Source organism: Bombyx mori, chromosome 20 (assembly GCF_030269925.1).
Source record: "Bombyx mori chromosome 20, ASM3026992v2".
Lineage (NCBI taxonomy): Eukaryota > Metazoa > Arthropoda > Insecta > Lepidoptera > Bombycidae > Bombyx > Bombyx mori.
In genome coordinates, this window is record NC_085126.1 from 9,396,288 (window position 1) to 9,416,800 (window position 20,513).

At 42.0% G+C, this 20,513-nt stretch overlaps 1 protein-coding gene across 1 annotated transcript in view; it reads right to left on the reverse strand.

Annotated features, from left to right (window-relative positions):
* Positions 1-20,513, reverse strand: part of LOC101738342 (uncharacterized) — a 75,767-nt gene that overhangs the window by 28,305 nt on the left and 26,949 nt on the right. The window contains exons 2-7 of the mRNA XM_038018025.2: positions 15,208-15,237; positions 10,461-10,633; positions 8,972-9,160; positions 4,921-5,088; positions 1,992-2,142; positions 507-663 (exon numbers count right to left, since the gene is read on the reverse strand). Coding sequence (XP_037873953.1) covers positions 507-663; positions 1,992-2,142; positions 4,921-5,088; positions 8,972-9,160; positions 10,461-10,633; positions 15,208-15,237 — 868 coding nt within the window. The remainder of the gene's footprint in view (positions 1-506; positions 664-1,991; positions 2,143-4,920; positions 5,089-8,971; positions 9,161-10,460; positions 10,634-15,207; positions 15,238-20,513) is intronic.

Genomic DNA, 20,513 nt, shown 5'->3' on the forward strand with positions numbered 1-20,513 from the left:
GAAGATCTGCTCTAGTTATGGCAAATGTTCACACGGTCCCTCTGAAGCCCCCGGGCGGAGATCGGATGTTGGGTGTGACGGTGCAGAGGAGTCGTTTGGTGCGGTAGGGCTCTAAAAATATCCTAGGGCCCGCGGTTCGCAGTCGTGGGTCAGTCCCATATACCCCGCGCGCCTCCTAGGCGCGGGGACTTCGTAGGAGGTTTGGCTCCCGGCTTAGAAATAAAAAGTTCCTCAGAAGCCGAGCCCCCTGAGCTCGCCCACCAACCAAGGCGAAGCCAGAATAGTCCTTCGAGGCTCCTAGATAATTAAGTAGGTTTTTTTTTATTAAATATTAAAACATTCGAATCTCATTATTAAAAACTACTTATAGGGTTTAATTTTGTATGTTTTTATTGTAGAGCGACCCTGCTACCACGATAGCTGAAAAGTATTCGAGAAGAAATACTAGATACTATTATCAGTTCTAATGACATAACGAATTCCATAATGAAAGTCTGGTGACTTGCCTGTTCAACCACGGTGGTTAAGTAGGCGTCGCACGCTTCTTGAGGTAAGGTCCGGACGAGGACGTTGAGGGTCCGCGCCATCTCCCGCCTCCAGCGCGCCGGAGCCCCTCGTACCAGGCGGTAGCACGGCGGCGTGGTGCTGCAGTCCAGCGTATACCTGGAGACATTCAACGGTTCCACTTCATTGAGATCACACTGTCTCGTAATAAATTAGACGAGCTGAACAAGACAGTTCCGTTATATTCATTATTTGGAGCGGATGAAAAACATTGCCCGTCTTCCCGGGACAAAGGGGCTCATGACCTATGCAAGTGTAGTGTTCGCTAACGCGGCCCGCACTAACTTAAAACCACTACAAGTAATTCAATCCCGTTTTTGCAGGATAGCCGTCGGAGCACCGTGGTTCGTCAGGAACATTGACCTGCATGATGACCTGGACCTAGAGTCCATCAATGTGCCACTTCGATAAAGCGACACGACACGAGAACCAGTAATCGTGGCCGCCGGTAACTAAATTCCCGATCCTGCGGACCGAATGGTAAACAGTCGACGTCGCCCAAAACGCGTCATTTCGGATCCTCCCGATCCACTAACGGTGCTTTTAGTTACCTCAAGCAGCGGACATCGTTCTCGTCGAACCCGTCGCTTGTGACGAAGGGCTCGACGAGTAAATTAATCCACAGACACAGCCCACTGAGTTTTTCGCCGGATCTTCTCAGTGGGTCGCGTTCCGATCCGGTGCTAAATTCTGCGAAGCACTACTCTTGCTAGGACCAGTGTTAGCAACACTCCGGTTTGAGCTCCGAGAGCTCCCACACACACGCTAGGGTAACGCTGATATAGACTTGAGAGGCTATCGGCATAGGTAGGGAAAAGACGGGTTTATTGAAGTGTCACCAACCGGATAAAAGACACGATCCGAGAATATCCGGAAAATTGCAAACATCGGTCGTCTTAATTGTTTGATGGAAGGTTAGGTTACTCCATTTGACTCCGTACAGAGGAGAGCCGTTCGGATTGTCGATAATCCCATTCTCACGGATCGTTTGGAGCCTCTGGGTCTGCGGAGGGACTTCGGTTCCCTCTGCATTTTGTACCGTATGTTCCATGGGGAGTGCTCTGAGGAATTGTTCGAGATGATACCGGCATCTCGTTTTTACCATCGCACCGCCCGCCACCGGAGTAGAGTTCATCCATACTACCTGGAGCCACTGCGGTCATCCACAGTGCGTTTCCAGAGGCCTTTTTTGCCACGTACCATCCGGCTATGGAATGAGCTCCCCTCCACGGTGTTTCCCGAGCGCTATGACATGTCCTTCTTCAAACGAGGCTTGTGGAGAGTATTAAACGGTAGGCAGCGGCTTGGCTCTGCCCCTGGCATTGCTGAAGTCCATGGGCGACGGTAACCACTCACCATCAGGTGGGCCGTATGCTCGTCTGCCTACAAGGGCAATAAAAAAAAAAAAAAAAAAAATCTTCACTCACCATTTGTTCAGCAGTGCCTTGTCGTTTTCGTCATCAGCTGCCTCCAGGGCGGCCTTGAAGTCTGCGCACTCCAGTGTGTGGGGCAGCAGCGGCGTGCCCAGCCCTGAGTTGAGGAATAGCACGGGGACCACAGCGCCTAACTCTGATTGACCTGCTCAAGTATATAAGTACGTATGTCAATCTCTAATACCCGCACCAATCAGCGTCCTCGTCGAACCCGTCGATTACAACGAAGAGTATTTTTATTGCTTAGTTGGGAGGATGAGGTCAAAGCTAAGTGGTTACTGGAGCCCATATACTTCTACAACGCAAATGCGCCACCCACCTTGAGATATAAGTAATAAGGTCTCAGTATAGTTACAACGGATGCTCCAGCCTTCAAACCGAAACGCATTACTGCTTTACGGCAGAAATAGGCAGGGTGGTGGTACCTACCCGTGCGGACTCAAAAGAGGTCCTACCACCAGTAAGAAAGTCGACGAGCGAACTAAACTACAGACACAGCCCACTTGAGTTTCTCGCCAGATCTTCTCAGCGGGTCGCGTTTCCGATCCGGTGGTAGATTCTGCGAAGCATTGCTCTTGCTAGGGCTAGTGTTAGCAAGCTCTTAGGTTGAGCCCGTGAGCTCACCTACCCGTAATAGCGTAGCTGGAATATTCCTTTAGGCTACCAGAGAAAAGGTAGGAAGAAAAAAGTACTCGTAACACAGAGAGTCCTAACTTGGGTTCAACTTACAATAATAATTGTTACGTGTTATTTTAACCGATTTGTAAAAAATGAGGATGTTCTCAATTTGATTTTTTTTTAAATGATTGCCACCTCCGATATTCTTTCTAGGTTTATGACGATTTTTATTTGAAATCGGCATCAAGTCTCATTTAAATTATAACAAGATCTTAATCTAGTGGAGATTTATGTTAAATAAAATAACTAAGCAATAAACCTAAGCAATAAACCTAACCTAAGCAATAAAAAAAAAAAAAAAAAAAAAAAGTGTGTGTGTCCGCTCCGACGCACGACTGGAGTTTACTGGATATAAAAAATTAAACGAAACAATACGAGAAATAGTTCTATATTACGACAACACGATACACTACAGATTATTAACAAATTAACGAGACACAAAACAAACGACTAACAAATATATGAAAATACAATAATGAGAGAAACGCGCGATCAGTACGAGGCTTTGTGGCGGACTGCCGGCGCAGCAGCCCGGCGTCACCTGCGATAACGCATTTCGTGTGACATGCGCAATCAGGCGCATAACGCATTTCGTGTGACATGCTAGTACGATTTTGGTCCCCATAATTTTCATACCCCGGGCCTATATATGTAAATCGATTCTAAAGGAGTAAACTCCAAAAACCTGTAAAATGCATATTTATGTGACTTCAAGTAAATTGATTATATTTTAATTTTGTTTTTGGAGTTTACTCCTTTAGAATCGATTTACATATATAGGCCCGGGGTATGAAAATTATGGGGACCAAAATCGTACTAGCATGTCACACGAAATGCGTTATGCGCCTGATTGGCTCCTGATTGCGTGATGCGTGCGCGCGCCAATCAAAATCGTACTAGCATGTCACACGAAATGCGTTATGCGCCTGATTGGCTCCTGATTGCGTGATGCGTGCGCGCGCCAATCAGGAGCCAACGCGCGGCCGCGTTATTGCAGGTGACGCCGGGCTGCTGCGCCGGCAGTCCGCCACAAAGCCTCGTACTGATCGCGCGTTTCTCTCATTATTGTATTTTCATATATTTGTTAGTCGTTTGTTTTGTGTCTCGTTAATTTGTTAATAATCTGTAGTGTATCGTGTTGTCGTAATATAGAACTATTTCTCGTATTGTTTCGTTTAATTTTTTATATCCAGTAAACTCCAGTCGTGCGTCGGAGCGGACACACACACTTTTTTTTTTCTTGAAGTCGGTTTTCCTTTTGCGTTATGTAAATTAGATGTCGAGGGATGCAAAGTTATTTGATATTTGCCATATACAGCTTAATATGCGAAATTTATCTTTGTAGTTAAAGGTCCATTTTATTTAGTACTAGCCGTACTCGCCCGCTTCGCTGGGAATTTAAAATTAACATTATTATTTATTGTAATTATTATTAGGGAGTCCAACACTCATATAAATATTAGCTAATCCATTAAGTACATGTATCTTCTACATGGATACCAAGTTTCAAGTCAATCGGATGCACGGTTCAGTAGTTATAACGGAACGTCCGTAAAAACCACAGTAGATTTATATATTAGTATAGATTAACATCAGCAATTCGATGTTTTTAATTGAACTTCAATTAAATTTACTCTATTCAAATAGCAAGAAGAAGTATTTTTGTTATGATATTTTTTTCTAATTTTTAAATTTAAGTGGGTCTCCTGCAAAGTTTCAAAAATATCGCTTAAACCAAATAGACCTTCATCCCTCAGTATATAGTAGAGATGAAACGGATAGTGGTTAAGCCGGATACCGAATATTCGGCAAGCTGGGAGGCCGGAGCGCCGGATATTCGGCCCTTTCGGAAATATTCGTGCGCGTTCGGGAGTTATCGCACGTGAGCGGAGATCGCGACGACTCGGTACGACGACGATTTGGGATTCATTTGCCACTTGTTATTTTTAATTATTAAATAAAATAATTAATCAAACAATCACTTTTCACGAGCAATTATAAAAATAAAAGTTGTCCATAACCTGTTGGGGTATTTGCCTTTTGTATAACCATGAGATTTTCTTAAATTTTACTATCCGAAATCCGGCCGAATACTGATTTACTATCCGGTATCCGACTGGATAGTGAAAGCATGGCCAGATAGGCCGGATACCGCATAGTTATCGGATATCCGTTTCATCTCTAGTATATAGTGATTGGAATGTCACTCGTTTGTTTTCCTAGTAATACGAAATAAATTGCTTACGCGTAAGTTCAGTTATGCATAGCACCGGGAACCGATGGTCTCTCTGCTGTTCCAGAGGCGAGCGCCAGTGGAGATCTGCCACGTGGACTCTCCATCCTCTCTTGCGGGCCCTCACCCGGAGTCTAGCAGCGGCACCGCACTGCAGAGCGCCCTTCTCCGCACAGCAATCTGAGAAAAAAATTATAGGAAACTAGCTTTTGTCCGCGACTTCGTCCGCATGGAATAGTTTACTTTGGTATAACTAACTAAATTTTACCCGCCTCTTCATTTACGTAGAAAAGGAAAATATATTTTGAATAATAGAATGTTAAGGAGTTATATTTTAAGTTCTCAAAAGGGATTAAAAGCCCGATTTGGAAACATTCTTTATTGATGCTCCGCTTACATTGGTCTTAGCGTTATGTTATATAGCCTATAGCCTTCCTCGATGAACGGGCTATCTAACACTGCAAGAATTTTTCAAATCGGACCAGTAGTTCCTGAGATTATTGCGTTCAAACAAACAAACTCTTCACCTTTATAATATTAGTATAGATGTAATAAAAAGTACTTTTAAAATTTATTTATTCAACTCAATAACTTTACTGATGGTAGGACCTCTTGTGAGTCTGCACGGGTAGGTTCCACCAGCCTGCCTATTTCTGCCGTGAAGCAGTAATGCGTTTCGGTTTGAAGGGTGGGGCAGCCGTTGTTACTAACTGAGACCTTAGAGCTTATATCTCAAGGTGGGTGGCGCATTTACGTTTTAGATGTCTATGGGCTCCCCTAACCACTTAAACCAGGTGGGCTGTGAGCTCGTCCACACACCTAAGCAATAAAAAGTTTCGTTTGAATCGATTGGATTGTAAAAATATAACGTCCATCTCACTTTTCGAGCCCCTAATGTTCTGACTATTAGCTCAAAACAGTCCCAGTGGTGGAACTGTCTTCTCAAAGTAGCTGGTGACGGCGTGTGTGCTTCCGTAAGCACCATCAAGTTGCCTTTTTTATGATTGAACACCGAGTTTCTTGCCGGATCTTCTCAGTGGGTCGCGTTTCCGACCCGCTGGTAGATTCTGCGAAGCTCTTGCTAGGGCCAATGTTAGCATCACTCCGGTTTGAGCCCCGTGAGCTCACCTACTAGTTGAGGTTACGCTGAAATAGCCTCTCAAGGCAATCAGCTTAGGTAAAAAAAAGTGCTTGGGATGATTGAAGGATTATTGATGGCCCAGAGGCCTTTCCAGTCTGACCAAGACAAGTGGGCGAGCAAAGGCTCAGCCAGAAGGGGTGGGATTAGCTAACAGCGAGCGCCTCCGAAGGATACCTAACAACTCAAGAGCAGATACTTCACGAATGAATCTACTACGGAATCGGAACCGCGACCCGCTGAGAAGATCCGGCGAGAAACTCAGCGGGCTGATGCATGGGTTAGGTTGCACTGTTACTGGGATCCCTAAGCTTGCTCCTAGTATTAGAGCTGAAGGCGTCTAATGTAAGAGTTATTGTATCCGTTTATGGACGTATCTAGAGCGTCGACAGTGACTGGTTTCTGCGTGATCAGGATTCACATGGACTTTGAGATTCATCTACATTTAGAAGAAAAAAAAATAGTACAAAAAAAATTTAACAAAATACGGTTTTATAGAAAATCCAACTAAAAAATGGAAAATAAATTTTAATAAATTTGGATTAAAAATAGTGTAAGAAAAAATGATTTTATTGTAAAAAAATGTGTGCGTGTACTAGTGTACACACGTAAGAAGTGAAACTTGTTTATGGCCTTATTTTTCGAAAAATGATCTACATGCAACTTTCTAGAAATTGGTTAAATAAAGTTAAATTAGATAAAGTTTAAACAAAAGGATTTTATTATCATAGACATGAATACAAAAAAGTTAAATTAGATAAAGTTTAAACAAAAGGATTTTATTATCATAGACATGAATACAAAACAGATGGCGCGTAACGGAAAAAAGTGACGCGTAACCGAAAAATGTGACGGTAAATTTTTTTCCAACGCCGATAAGGAAGTTTCACTTCAAAAAGCGTGGGGTACTTTTCAGGATATTATTAAAATAACCCTACTACTCATATCTGTTCATAAAATATTTATAACTACTGATACCATACACCCCACACTTTTTTTAACAATAAAATCATTTTTTCTTACACTATGTTCAATTCAAATTTATTAAAATTTATTTTTTATTTTTTAGTTGGATTTTCTATAGAAGCGTTATTTTGTTAGTTTTTTTAAAATATTATTAATTTTTCATTTTTTAGTTGAATTTCAATTTTTTTATTCTTTTTTTTAAATATTGAATTGTTATCGGTCCTTAATAAGTATACCAAATTTCGAGTTAATCCGACGTTTTGAAGGGGGTTTTTTTTTTTTTTTTTTTTTTTTTATTGCCTTTGTAGGCAGACGGGCATACGGCCCACCTGATGGTGAGTGGTTACCGTCGCCCATGGACGTCAGCAATGCCAGGGGCAGAGCCAAGCCGCTGCCTACCGCTTAATACTCTCCATAAGCCTCGTTTGAAGAAGGACATGTCATAGCGCTCGGGAAACACCGTGGAGGGGAGCTCATTCCATAGCCGGATGGTACGTGGCAAAAAAGATCTCTGGAAACGCACTGTGGATGACCGCAGTGGCTCCAGGTAGTATGGATGAACTCTACTCCGGTGGCGGGCGGTGCGATGGTAAAAACGAGATGCTGGTATCATCTCGAACAATTCCTCAGAGCACTCCCCATGGAACATACGGTACAAAATACAGAGGGAACCGAAGTCCCTCCGCAGACCCAGAGGCTCCAAACGATCCGAGAGAATGGGATTATCGACAATCCGAACGGCCCTCCTCTGTATGGAGTCAAATGGAAGAAGCTGGTATTTGGGAGCCCCGGCCCAGAGATGGGAGCAGTACTCCACGCGAGGCCGGACTTGTGCTTTATAAAGCAAAAGTCTTTGTCCAGGCGTGAAGTACCGCTTCGCTCTGTTGAGGACTCCCAGCATTTTGGACGCCAACTTGGCTTTGCCTTCCAAATGACTCCGAAACTGGACATCGCTCGAAATGTCGACCCCAAGTATCCCGATACTCTCGGAAGGTTGCAGGGATACTCCTTGGAATTGCGGCGCCATGACAAAGGGGTCCTTCTTCGCAGTGAACGCGCAAACTTGTGTCTTTATCGGGTTGAATTGAACCAAGTTCAATTCACCCCATTCGGAGACTCGCCCCAGAGAGTTCTCCACTTCAGACACAAGTTTTGATCGTCTCTCTTGCACCACGCTCCGAGAGAGACTCTGATGGCCGATATATCGCGCATCCCCCGTGCTATCATCTGCATAGCAATGCATGCCATCAATAGACAGCATGTCATTGATATACAGGATGAAAAGCGTGGGGGAGAGCACCGAACCTTGTGGAACGCCAGCGTTAATGGTCATGGTATCAGAACAGTCACCGTCTACAACGACCGTGATGCTCCGCCCATCCAAAAAGCTAGCGATCCACTTGCAGAGACCCTCGGGGATTCCGTAAGATGGTAACTTCGATAGAAGTGCCCTATGCCAGACCCTGTCGAAGGCCTTCGCGATATCAAGGCTCACAGCAAGAGCCTCGCCCTTGCTCTCCAAGGCTTCAGCCCACCTGTGAGTAAGGTATACAAGAAGATCGCCAGCTGAGCGACCGTGACGGAAACCGTACTGTCGGTCACTGATCAGCTGGCGATCTTCAAGATACTTCAGGAGTTGTGTATTTATAATTCGCTCCATCACCTTGGAAAGCAAGGAAGTTATCGCGATAGGCCTGTAGCTCGATGGGTCCGACCGGTCACCCTTCTTGGGGATAGGGTGGACGTGGGCGGTCTTCCATGAAGACGGAACCCTATTAGTGCAATAAGAGAGGCGATACAAACGCGTTAGCGCAGGTGTCAGCTCAGGGGCGCACGTTTTCAAAACCACTGCGGGGATGCCGTCTGGCCCACTCGACTTATGGTCAAAATCATGTCCAAAGATTCCGTAACATACATACGTCTGAAGTTAATAAAAGCGCATTAATAAATTGCAGTCACCTTGGGAGTCAGCAGCGCACACGTAGATGAGCATTGCCCGTCGCCTCCGGGGTCGCTGTCCAGCCACTCTCCCCATGAGGCAGGACCTGTGTTCTTCGGGCAGAGTGGCGACATTGGCCGGCATCGGTGGACCCTCCACGTCCTCTTTTGGGGACGCGCATGCCACCGGCGAAGATAGCGATATAGAATCTGTGAAGGTCATTGTAAATTGGATTGATGTGTATTGCGAGGTCGAAAAGCACGACGGTACCGGAATGCAGCTTATTCTTGCAGTTACAGGAGAAATTAGATCTAGACCCTATCTTATATGGGTGGACGAACTCACAGCTCACCTGGTGTTAAGTGGTTACTGGAGACCATCTATATCTACAACGTAAATCCGTCACCCACCTTGAGATATGAGTTCTAGGGTCTCAGTATAGTCACAACGGCTGCCCCATCCTTCAAAACGAAGCGCATTACTGCTTCACGGCAGAAACAGGCAGGTTGGTGGTACCTACACGTGCGGACTCACAATAGGTCCTACAACCGCTAAACTAAACACAAGGGTGGAGGTACGTTATACGTTAATCATGTCCGTGTGCTTAGGTAACCACTTAATAGCAGGTGGGCAGTCAGCTGGTTCACCTATCTAAGCAATAAAAAAGATACATTCAAAACATTCCGACCAATCTATGTATCATATCAACACAATACATTCGTCGGAATTGATATTGTAGTAAGAGCGTAGGCGTTCTCGTAGATGTTCTACGAATTTCGTAGCCATGACTACGGAGCGGCGAGTTTTAATATAGGAAATAGCTTTTACTCTTAAACTGCCTACTAAATAATCATATTATATATTTAATGTTTTAGTAATTTGTATGTATGTTTGTTTTATTCGGTTAACATCTGATAACGGAAACACGTCGAAAATACTCGACTTGTGAGGAATGTTCTCGACAATTCTAGGGATGTCGTGTCGACTATAAAAGCGTTGCAGAGATAGCACGAAGTCAGTCAGTAATCGGAACTACTCGAAGCGAAACAGCGAACGGGTCACCTGAAGTGAAGCGGAACAAGCGAATTGAGAATTTTAAAGTGTTCTAAATGATATATACAATTTTAAGTTGTACTTTGGTGGAACAATCATTTATCCCGAGCCCAAGCGCGTAACAAATACATATAAGTATATCTGTACAAGTGCAGTAGTTTGAGAAACATAATTATATATCTGTTGTCCGAATAAAAGGCTTTATTATTATTACTAGCGACCCGCCCTCGCTTCGCTTCGGAAACTGTAATTTATTATTGATTTCTCCACTATTTAATGGATGTTATTATACATATAAACCTTCCTTTTCAATCATTCTATCTATTAAAAAAACTGCATCAAAATCCGTTGCGTAGTTAAAGATTTAAGCATACATAGGGACAGAGAAAGCGACTTTGCTTTATACTATGTAGTGATTATTAAGTAGGTCCTGGAAGGATATTTCACGGCACCGACCTGAAACACTGCATCCTGTCGGACGCGGTCCTTTGAACTGCGGCTTCGTGTCTCGGACTGAGGGCGTGGGCTCCAACAGATGCTGCTCCGGCTGGGGAGGCGGCTCGGCGGTCGCGTCCACCGACGGTTTCGTCACGCGATACGAGGGCGACCTCCGCGAGCAGCAATTCGATCTGAGATAGCAAGAACTGGGATTTGAATAAATAATTTATCGTAGGAATTGCATAACCTCATGCAATGACAAGGGTAGAACTAGACCCTGTTCCAGTACTGGTGGGAGGACGTCTTGTTTGCTGGTGGTAGGGCCACACAGCCAACTTGGTGTTAAGTGGTTACCGGAGCCCATAGACAGCTACAACGTAACGAATAACGGTGTCCGAATCCCGCAGGCGGGTACCAATTTTTCTAATGAAATACGTACTCAACAATTATTTACGATTGACTTCCACGGTGAAGGAATAATATCGTGTAATAAAAATCAAACCCGCAAAATTATAATTTGCGTAATTACTGGTGGTAGGACCTCTTGTCCGCACGGGTAGGTACCACCGCCCTGCCTATTTCCGCCGTGAAGCAGCAATGCGTTTCGGTTTGAAGGGTGGAGCAGCCGTTGTAACTATGTTGAGACTTTAGAACTCGTGTCTCAAGGTGGGTGACGGCGTTTACGGTGTAGATGTCTATGGGCTCAGGTAACCATTTAACACACCAGCTCGTCCACCCATCTGAGCAATAAAAAATATATAGATATTTAGGAGTTAATTCCTTAAATGTCGTATTCTCGTTTGAACAATAATGAGACTGACATACATACTTTTATACGTTTAAATATATACATATATAGACAACAGAAACACCCAGACAAAGAGAATACAAACCAAATCACACGAATGTTTGCTCGATGTGGGAATCGAAGCCACGACCCTAGGTACAGCAGTCAAGAGCGCAAACTATCAACCACCACAGAGTCAGTCGATGTACAATAGACACTTTAGTTTAATTGAGGATTTTTATAAAATTTTAATAATGAGACTCCTTTTGCCTTGTCTCGTTAGGTTTGCAATATTCACTTTAGTTTAGTTGAGGATTTTTATAAAATTCTAAAAGTGAGTCTACTTTCCCTTGTCTCCTGAGGTCTGAAATAAAATGATCGAAATAATACAAAAATTTGTCTCGACATGGGAATGCTAGAGTGCTAATAAGATGAAAATGGGTGATGTCGTGAGATTGGTCCAAACACGTGACGTCATTTGTGGTCAAACGTGCAAAGAGCTTACAAACGATCGTATACAACGTTTAGTAACTCAATAACAAGACACAATACGTTTTTATTGGTGTTAAAAATGATTAATATATGTAATTAGGTTTTGTTTAGTGATTACAAATGTAATTAAAACACTTCAGCAAAATTAGTATATCTATTTTGAAATAAATAAATAATAAATAAAAGTTTATATAATCTATAGGCTCAGTGAAGTACGTAACTAAATAAAATTTATTAATGACGTCCACAAAAGTTCACGGCTGACGTCACGAGATAGTTGGCCGGGAAAGATTTTTTGTATCCACCGAAAACATTGATTCAATTAGTGAATCATTCATTTAATGAATTCATTTCTTTTACTGGTAGGGGTAGGCCCGTGTAGGTACCATCACCACTCTGCCTATTTCTGCCGTGAAGCAGTAATTAATGCGTTTCAGTTTGAAGGGTGGGGCGGCCGTTGTACCGCTAAAACTGAGACTTTAGAACTTATGTCTCTAGGTGGGTGGCAACATATACGTTGTAGATGTCTATGGGCTCCGGTAACCACTTAACATCAGGTGGGCTGTGAGCTCGTCCACTCTCACACATCTATGCAATAAAAAAATAAAATAAAAAATAAAAAACAGTTAAAAACGAATTATATGGTCAATATACGATCAACGGTTACTCGTATGTGTGAGTTCTATATATATGACACTTATAGCTTATCGATGATATATTAGTGCCTGGGTTTAGCAAGGTGGCAAGTAGGCAAGTACTTGCACACGACTAAACGCAACTCCACATTGTATGACGGCTACGTTATATCGCCTGATATATTTACCATCCAGCGACGACCATTATTATTAAGTTTCTTGCATATACATAAGTAGGTGTTTTTATATTCAATCCGAATGCTAAACAGTCGCCGTCGCCCTAAATATGTCATTTCGGATCCTCCCGATCCACTAACGGTGCTTTTAGGTACCTCAAGCACCGAGCATCGTTTTAAAATATCGCAAATTAATCCACAAACACAGCCCAGTGAGTTTCTCGCCGGATCTTTTCAGTGGGTCGCATTTCCGATCCGGCGGTAGATTCTGCGAGGCACTGCTCTAGCTAGGGCTAGTGTTAGGTTATGCTAAAATAGGTTATGCTAAAATTAGTGGATATTGTCAAATAAATGAGCAATGTTTGTTCTCTATGCGCTCCTCAACCGTGATCCGCAAATGTCCAAGAAAGGTTTCTGGTCTAGTACCATAATCGTACCATAGATGGTGCTTGAAGAGTTTCAGGAACTCTATAAGCGCCAGGCCAGACTGCAGGGAAGTCGATTAATGGATGGGTCTTTAACTGGGCTACCGACTCCCAAATCCCAGGCACTCCCACGGCTCGGGAACTAGGTAGGTCCACTATCCGAAAAAAAAAAAGCTGTATGTCCGGCGGTGAAAGTCCGTGATGATGATGATATAAATCAATTGAATCTAAATCTAAATTTGTAGCCCACTGAGTTTCTCGCCGGATCTTCTCAGTGGGACGCGTTTCCGATCCGGTGGTAAATTCTGCGAAGCACTGCTCTTGCTAGGGCCAGTGTTAGCAACACTCCGGTTTCAGCCCAGTGAGCTCACCTACATGTTAAGGTAAAGCTGAAATAGCCTCTCAAGGCTATCAGCATAGGTAGGAAAACAAAAAAAAAACTAAATTTGCTTATCAAAGAAAACGTAGCACGAGATTGTTCCAAAAGCGTTTTAATCATATTCTATACAATAATTAAGGTATAGAATGTATTGGAGTAATATAGGGCGTGGTCGGGGGTGGAGCGCTGACGTCATAGTTCGTGACGTCACTGTGACGCGAGCGCCCCGACCTACTTTCAGAGTGCGTAATATTTGTACAACAAAGACTGTACCGTCGATCTGATATTGTACTCAGTCCTTTTGTATAAAATACTTAGGATTGAGGATATGGATAATCCAACCAATATATAATATATAGTAACACATAGCATATATATGTTAGTCTGTATTAGGTATTGTATGGGCAAGATGCAGGAGGGTATGCCGAGATGGTATCATCATCATCTTAGCCTTTACAGTCCAGGGTGGGCCTAAGCCATGTCTGGTATATCTCTTCAGACTGCTCTGTTCAGGGTTTTCTCATTCGAGTTCTTGACACCGGTAACTTTGAGGTCGTGCTCTACGGCATCTACCTGCCACTGCTTCTGCGGCCCTCTGGTTTCCATATAGTAGTTGCCTTGGCGTTCGTTTCTCCTCTATTTGAACTATATACCCTGCCCATCGTAGGCGTCAAATTTGGTATGATCATGTAAAAAGAAGGCCATAGGACTACGTTGGAAATTTGACGCTGCAGCTCGATCTGACCGGTCGAAGACTTTGAAGGAGACCCAAGACGAGGTGGTAAGATATAGTGCTGAAGGACAACAGTGAATGCAATGTTACTGACAATTTTTTTTGGCTTACTCTCTCTGTCTCTCTCTCTCAATTACTAAAATCGACACAAATCAAAATGCTTAATAGAATAAAACTACGCATTTCGTAAAAAGTGGTTATTACAAACAGTTAACTCCAATTTTATTTATTTGTATAGATGTGAACAAACAATAGAAAAATAAGGAATTTTTTATGATGGATACATAAAAAAAACCATGATAGAACAGACCTTCACCCGAAGAGATGATACACAAGGCTACTAAAAAACTATCCGATTATTTGCAAGCGAAGTAAATGGTCCCTTAGAAATAAGGTGACACTCTACAAAACTTGCATACGCCCCGTCATGACCAATACAAGTGTAGTGTTCGCTCACGCGGCCCGCACTAACTTAAAACCACTCCAAGTTCTATTCTATTCTATCAGCCCATGGACGTCCACTGCTGGACATAGGCCTCCCCCAAGCCTCGCCACAAAGACCGGTCCTGCGCTGCCTGCATCCAGCGGATCCCCGCGAACCTCAATAGGTCGTCGACCTACCTTGTGGGAGGCCTACCCACGCTACGTCTTCCAGTACGCGGTCGCCACTCAAGAACCTTCTGGCCCCAACGGCCATCCGTTCCGCGAGCAATGTGTCCTGCCCACTGCCACTTCAGTGTCACGATCCTTTGGGCTATGTCGGTTACCATGGTTTTCCTGCGAATCTCCTCATTTCTGATTTGATCTCGTAGGGAAACTCCGAGCATAGCCCTCTCCATTGCTCTTTGGGTGACCTTGAGCCTTCTCATAAGGCCCACTGTGAGCGACCACGTCTCAGTGAAATAGACAAAATAAAACAAATCACACAACTTCACTCCTCGCGTTCCCGCCAAAAAGTCCCATAAAATCCCTTATATATCATTGTATAGATTAGTTAACACAAATGCACGCAATAAACGTCAGTTAACGATGCGGTTAGTAAAGATTTCTCGAAACCAGAAGCAAAAGACAATATTATTCTTTAAAAGTCAAGTAGGGTTAATTATATTATTAAAAAAAAAAACAAAAAAAATAAGACCTGTCATTCTCTTTTGTCGTCAACGTGTACCTGTTCCAAATAAAATAAACATAAATAATATAAGTGTAAATTAAAAAACACACACACACACACACCGAACATGGGATCGAAATCAATTTTTTTTGTTACCGAAGTTGGTAGCCTTGAGATTAACATGACGACAACACAGTTCACATTAATGAAATTATAAAAAAAAGGGACTCACATAGGACTAGAAGGTTTCCCATGTTCAGAGTCACATCACGACTGTAAAAAGTTTACCCTATTGATACTTGGTCAGAAGGAGCTTTGGAGCGAAGTTGTGTAATTTTTTTTTTTAAAAGCATATGTGGGTGGATGAGCTCAGAGCCCTCCTAGTGTTAAGTGGTTACCGGAGCCCATAGACATCTACAACGTAAATGCGCCACCCACCTTGAGATATAAGTTCTAAGGCCTCAGTATAGTTACTACGGCTGCTCCACCCTTCAAACCGAAACGCATTACTGCTTCACGGCAGAAATAGTCAGGGCGGTGGTACCTACCAACAGTACAAAATTATACTATACAAAATTATTGTACTGTGGTTCTTGACGATGATATGTGTCAGAAAAGATTTCCAGGTTCTAGGTATTATGGATGAATTATAACTCGGCGCCCAGCGGTGCGATGGTAAAAATGTCTATGGAATTTTGTCTACTGTTAAGGTTATTGGAAGTGCAAGCGTTCTGATGTGCGGAGTCAAATCTTCGATGCCCTGTACACTTACAAACATTAAAATAGGCGCAGTCCTTTATAATATTATCTTATGACAATTTTTTTCATTTCGCGAGTTTCCTGATTCTGCCATAATGCGCGGGTGGAATGCAGCTAGAAGTAACTGTCATTGCAGTTCATCCTAGTATCTTCGCATTTTCATCATCATCTTCATAGTCCTAGCATCTTCGCGAACTGCGAAAACCGGACAGGCCGAATAATGACATTCTTAATGACTATTGGAAACGTCATGTCTACCTACATGTAATTGAGCACTATGGCTGTCTGAAATTCTATAATATATTTTTTTAAACAACGGTATCCGATGTAGATTGTGGCGTATAGCGCAAAAGTTATTTAAGAACTTTAGAATACAAGAGAGTATCGTAATTCAATTTCATCAAATACTTTTAATTTCAATATTACTTAGAAAGTTAATTTTATCCCGTAATTAATTCTTGGTCTGCGTGTGTGTGTGTGTTTATGTGGAGAAAATAACGAAATACAAAATCTTCTAAAACCTGTTATTATAACTTTGTACGCCGCGAAATTAACTTTGTTATCCTTCGGGCGTATAAATTTAAATTCTAATAACGAAAGTTACGAACGAACTTCATCTCGGACGCCATGTTGACTTTGACAGATGTCAGTTTTGACAGATCACTTTTGACAGATTTTATGCTTGAGAATTTAACGGCAGGCCTAATTTGTTTTTGAAGTTAAAAAGCCTTGTTATTGGCTTTTCGGTATTTAAGTTGTTTATTTCGTGATAACTCGATGTGTCGCTGGAGAGACCAATATTACTAGATAGGCAATGGAATAATTTGAAATAATAGATCTAGGAAAATCCAGATGTGGCAGGAGAGCCTTATTCTTATCAGAGTACAATATACATACTTATGGTTTTTTTTATTACTTAGATGTGTGGACGAACTCACAGCCCACCTGGTGTTAAGTGGTTACTGGAGCCCATAGACATCTACAACGTAATTGCGCCACCCAACTTGAGATATAAGTTCTAAGATCTCAGTATAGTTACAACGGCTGCCCCACCCTTCAAAACGAAACGCATTATTGCTTCACGGCAGAAATAGGCGGGATAGTGGTACCTACCCGTGCGGACTCACAAGAGGTCCTACCACTAGTAACAGTTCATTATCTAGAGAATTATTCTATTTAACGCTAATAATATACCACTCGATAAAGCCAGTTAGTCTATGTACGTAGCATCTAACAACCTCGTTGAGTGAATAGAGGCGCGAGGCATGTATTTTGTCACAATTCAAAGACGACGTAATTACATTATTGTTACCCGACTTACCGGTTTAGGGTTGTCTCTCAAGTGTTTTATTGTGAATATTAAACGGTGGCCGGTAAGAAGTGGATGAGGAGAGTCGAAGACCGGGCTTAGTAGTGTGGATTGGGAGAGGCCTATGCCCAGCAGTGGACGACTGTGGGATGATGATGATGACTGTATAAGATTTAGGACAAGATTCGGCCACTCATATCCTACTGGATATAAATTCACATTGGTAAGGTGACGGGTAAGTTTATTTTAACACGTTAACAGTCCCTATACAAGCGTTCCGAAACACGCCATATGTCCAAGTGTGATTATATATTTTTTGGCCATTATTAGATGTCCACCTATCGGCTGATGCATTAAAAGTAACAAAATATGGTCGTTGACCCCGGATATACCCGTGTACAGCGGGCGGTACACGGACTTATGAATTAAATTACCGGGTACCTTTAACGTGTACCACAGGCTCATGAGTGTTCCAGTAGACGTATGTATGGTTAGTTTATTACCATATCCATGGTACACTTTCGCGGCAGACTACTTTTTCGCCAATACATACCCTAAAACACATAAATATAACATGAAGATCTATAAACTATGGTCTGCAGAACACTTGGGGATACCAAATTTACAATGGTCAAAATGTGCAAGTTTTTTGTTTGGATACTTCCGAAAGTATAGTAGTAACATTGGCAGAAGGTTTACTTGATGAAGGTCGCTGCATGATAACTGACAACTACTACACGAGCGACACTTTGACAGAATTTATGCTTTCTCGCAATACTGACCTCTGTGGCACAGTCAATAAAAAGAGAAAAGGTTTACCGAACGAGAGAAGGAGAGAAAAGCATTCTAGCAGCACATGAAACGTTCAAATTCAAGTTACGCCGCTGAGAAAGACACATTTTTTGGAGTTTTTGGGCAAGAAAGAATCTCGATTCATCCGAAGACGATGCGTGGGATGCTGCCAAAACCTTCTTGATGAAGGTCGACTTGCTCCATATGCACAGGCCAAAGTCAAAAGGGTATCAACGCAATGTAAAATTTGCAAAAAAAGCATATTGCGTTGTTTGTTTTTTTAAACTTTTAGTTCACCAATTAAAATTTGTATCTTTTTTTCTAAGTTTTTTTATGTCGTGTTGCTATACTAAGAATTTTAAAAAAATATGACATGTTTTCGACTTTTTCCATTTATTAGATCCTTGGCTACAAGTCCACAAAGAAAACACTAACTAATTTGACAAGTCCGTGGATCTAGGCCCCGTAGAGAAACATATCGGCTCGTGTACCTCATAGGGCACACGAACTCGGCGGAACCGCTCACCGTGTACCACATACGTAACACCGGACTGTTAACGTGTTAAAGGTGGTATTGCGGACCTCTTTGCTATTTTGATAGCTGATGTAGTTTTTTATTCTTCTCTTTTGAAGTCGCCTACCTATTTCTTTCTGTTTACTTAATTTTCTGTTTTTATTAAAAATTAATCATTCTTCAACTTGTATCATCGTTTATCATTTACAGAGATTAATTTGGTTTTTTCAATTCAGGTGGTTTTTGAAAAGTGTCTAGGGTTGCTCGGTAGCTACGTATCAGGGCTGTCCGTACTCTTCGAATGGCTTACCAAGCAGTAAGTATGCCATTACAGATCGGGTTTAATGCCGCACGTTTATTTAATTTACGATTTTGAAACTATACTATGGCTGTCAGCCCGCATGGGCTAGCTTCGACGTCACGCATACCAACGCATCGTTCTCGTCGAACCCGTCGCTTGCGACGAAGGGCCCGTCTATTAACTTACAGACACAGCCCACTGAGTTTCTCATCGGATCTTCTCAATGGGTCGCGTTTCCGATCCGGTGGTAGATTCTGCGAAGCACGGCTCTTGCTAGGGCTCGTGTTAGCAACGTCGTCAGGTTTGAGCTCCGTGAGCTCACCTACTAGTTAAGGTTACGCTGATATAGGCGTACGCTCAAGGCTTTCAGCTTAGGTATGAAAAGAAAAATACCAATGCGAGTGTCAGTTGTCTGAGTAACCATGATTTTAATGCAAATGAGACTTAAGCTGTGTGACAAGACTTTTATAAATATTACACCTATTTACTCTAAGATCTGAAACGTCCATGATCTTATAGTTAGGAAGCACGATTCGCATCGTAACAGCAAATGGCAAATGTTTGTCTTCTGCTCATTTATGTCAAGAAATATTATTTCGAATTAACGTATAATTATACAGTTGGACCACATTTAGTGACAGCCTGCCATAGCTGATGTCCATGAGCCAAGGTAACTTACCATCATGTGAAACGTATGCCAGGGCCCTGAAACTGCGATACTTTAAGACAAATATTTTTTCTGTATGGAAACTAGCGACATCTTGTAGCGGCTGCCCCTAAACTTATATGTTGTTAAAGTTACGGCATTTAATTATTGTATAACTAAACAAAGAAAATAAAAAATTAAAAAATCATACAAGTCTTTATTTGCTATAGACAAAATGATTAAATTTTATCAATTTGCGGTTTCTGAAAATTTACAAAATCCTTCATTTAAAATAAAATATAGGCAATATGTTACTGCCATCTACAGGAGCAATGAGAAACTAATCGAAGCGAAGCCATCTAGTGGCCAACGCCTGTAAATATTTTGTTGAGTACTGGAGTTGCTTATCTATGGCTAATTTATGTGTATTATCTATGCCGCATGCTCGTCTGCCTAAAAAGGCAATAATAAAAATCCAAATAGCGTCATTAACAAACAATAAACCATTAGTGTGACAACGCCATCTAGGAGCGCGTAATAGAACTAAACAGTACGAACTAGGTCGTAACATTAATCTTATCGCGCGAACGTTCGCGTACCTGTGCTATAGTATGTAAACGAACGCTGTTATAGCGAAATTGAATTTATATAGTACAGCTCAGACAAATCTATGTATATACCGGTAACCCTCCTATAGCGCGGTAGATACGTTCCTACAAAGACCCGTGTTGTGCGATACCGTGTTATACGAGACTAGAAGCCAGTACAATAAATAATAGTTTAAAAAAAACTAAAAAAATACGCTTTTATAGGAACGCATGGTATCAATAGTTATAAATATTTTATGAACAGATATGAGTAGAAGGATTATTTTGATTATATCCTGAACAGCACCCCATTCATTTTTACAATAAAATCTTTTTTTCTTACACTATTTTTAATTAAATTTTATTAAAATTTATTTTTTATTTTTTAGTTGAATTTTCTATAAAAGCGTATTTATTTTTTAGTT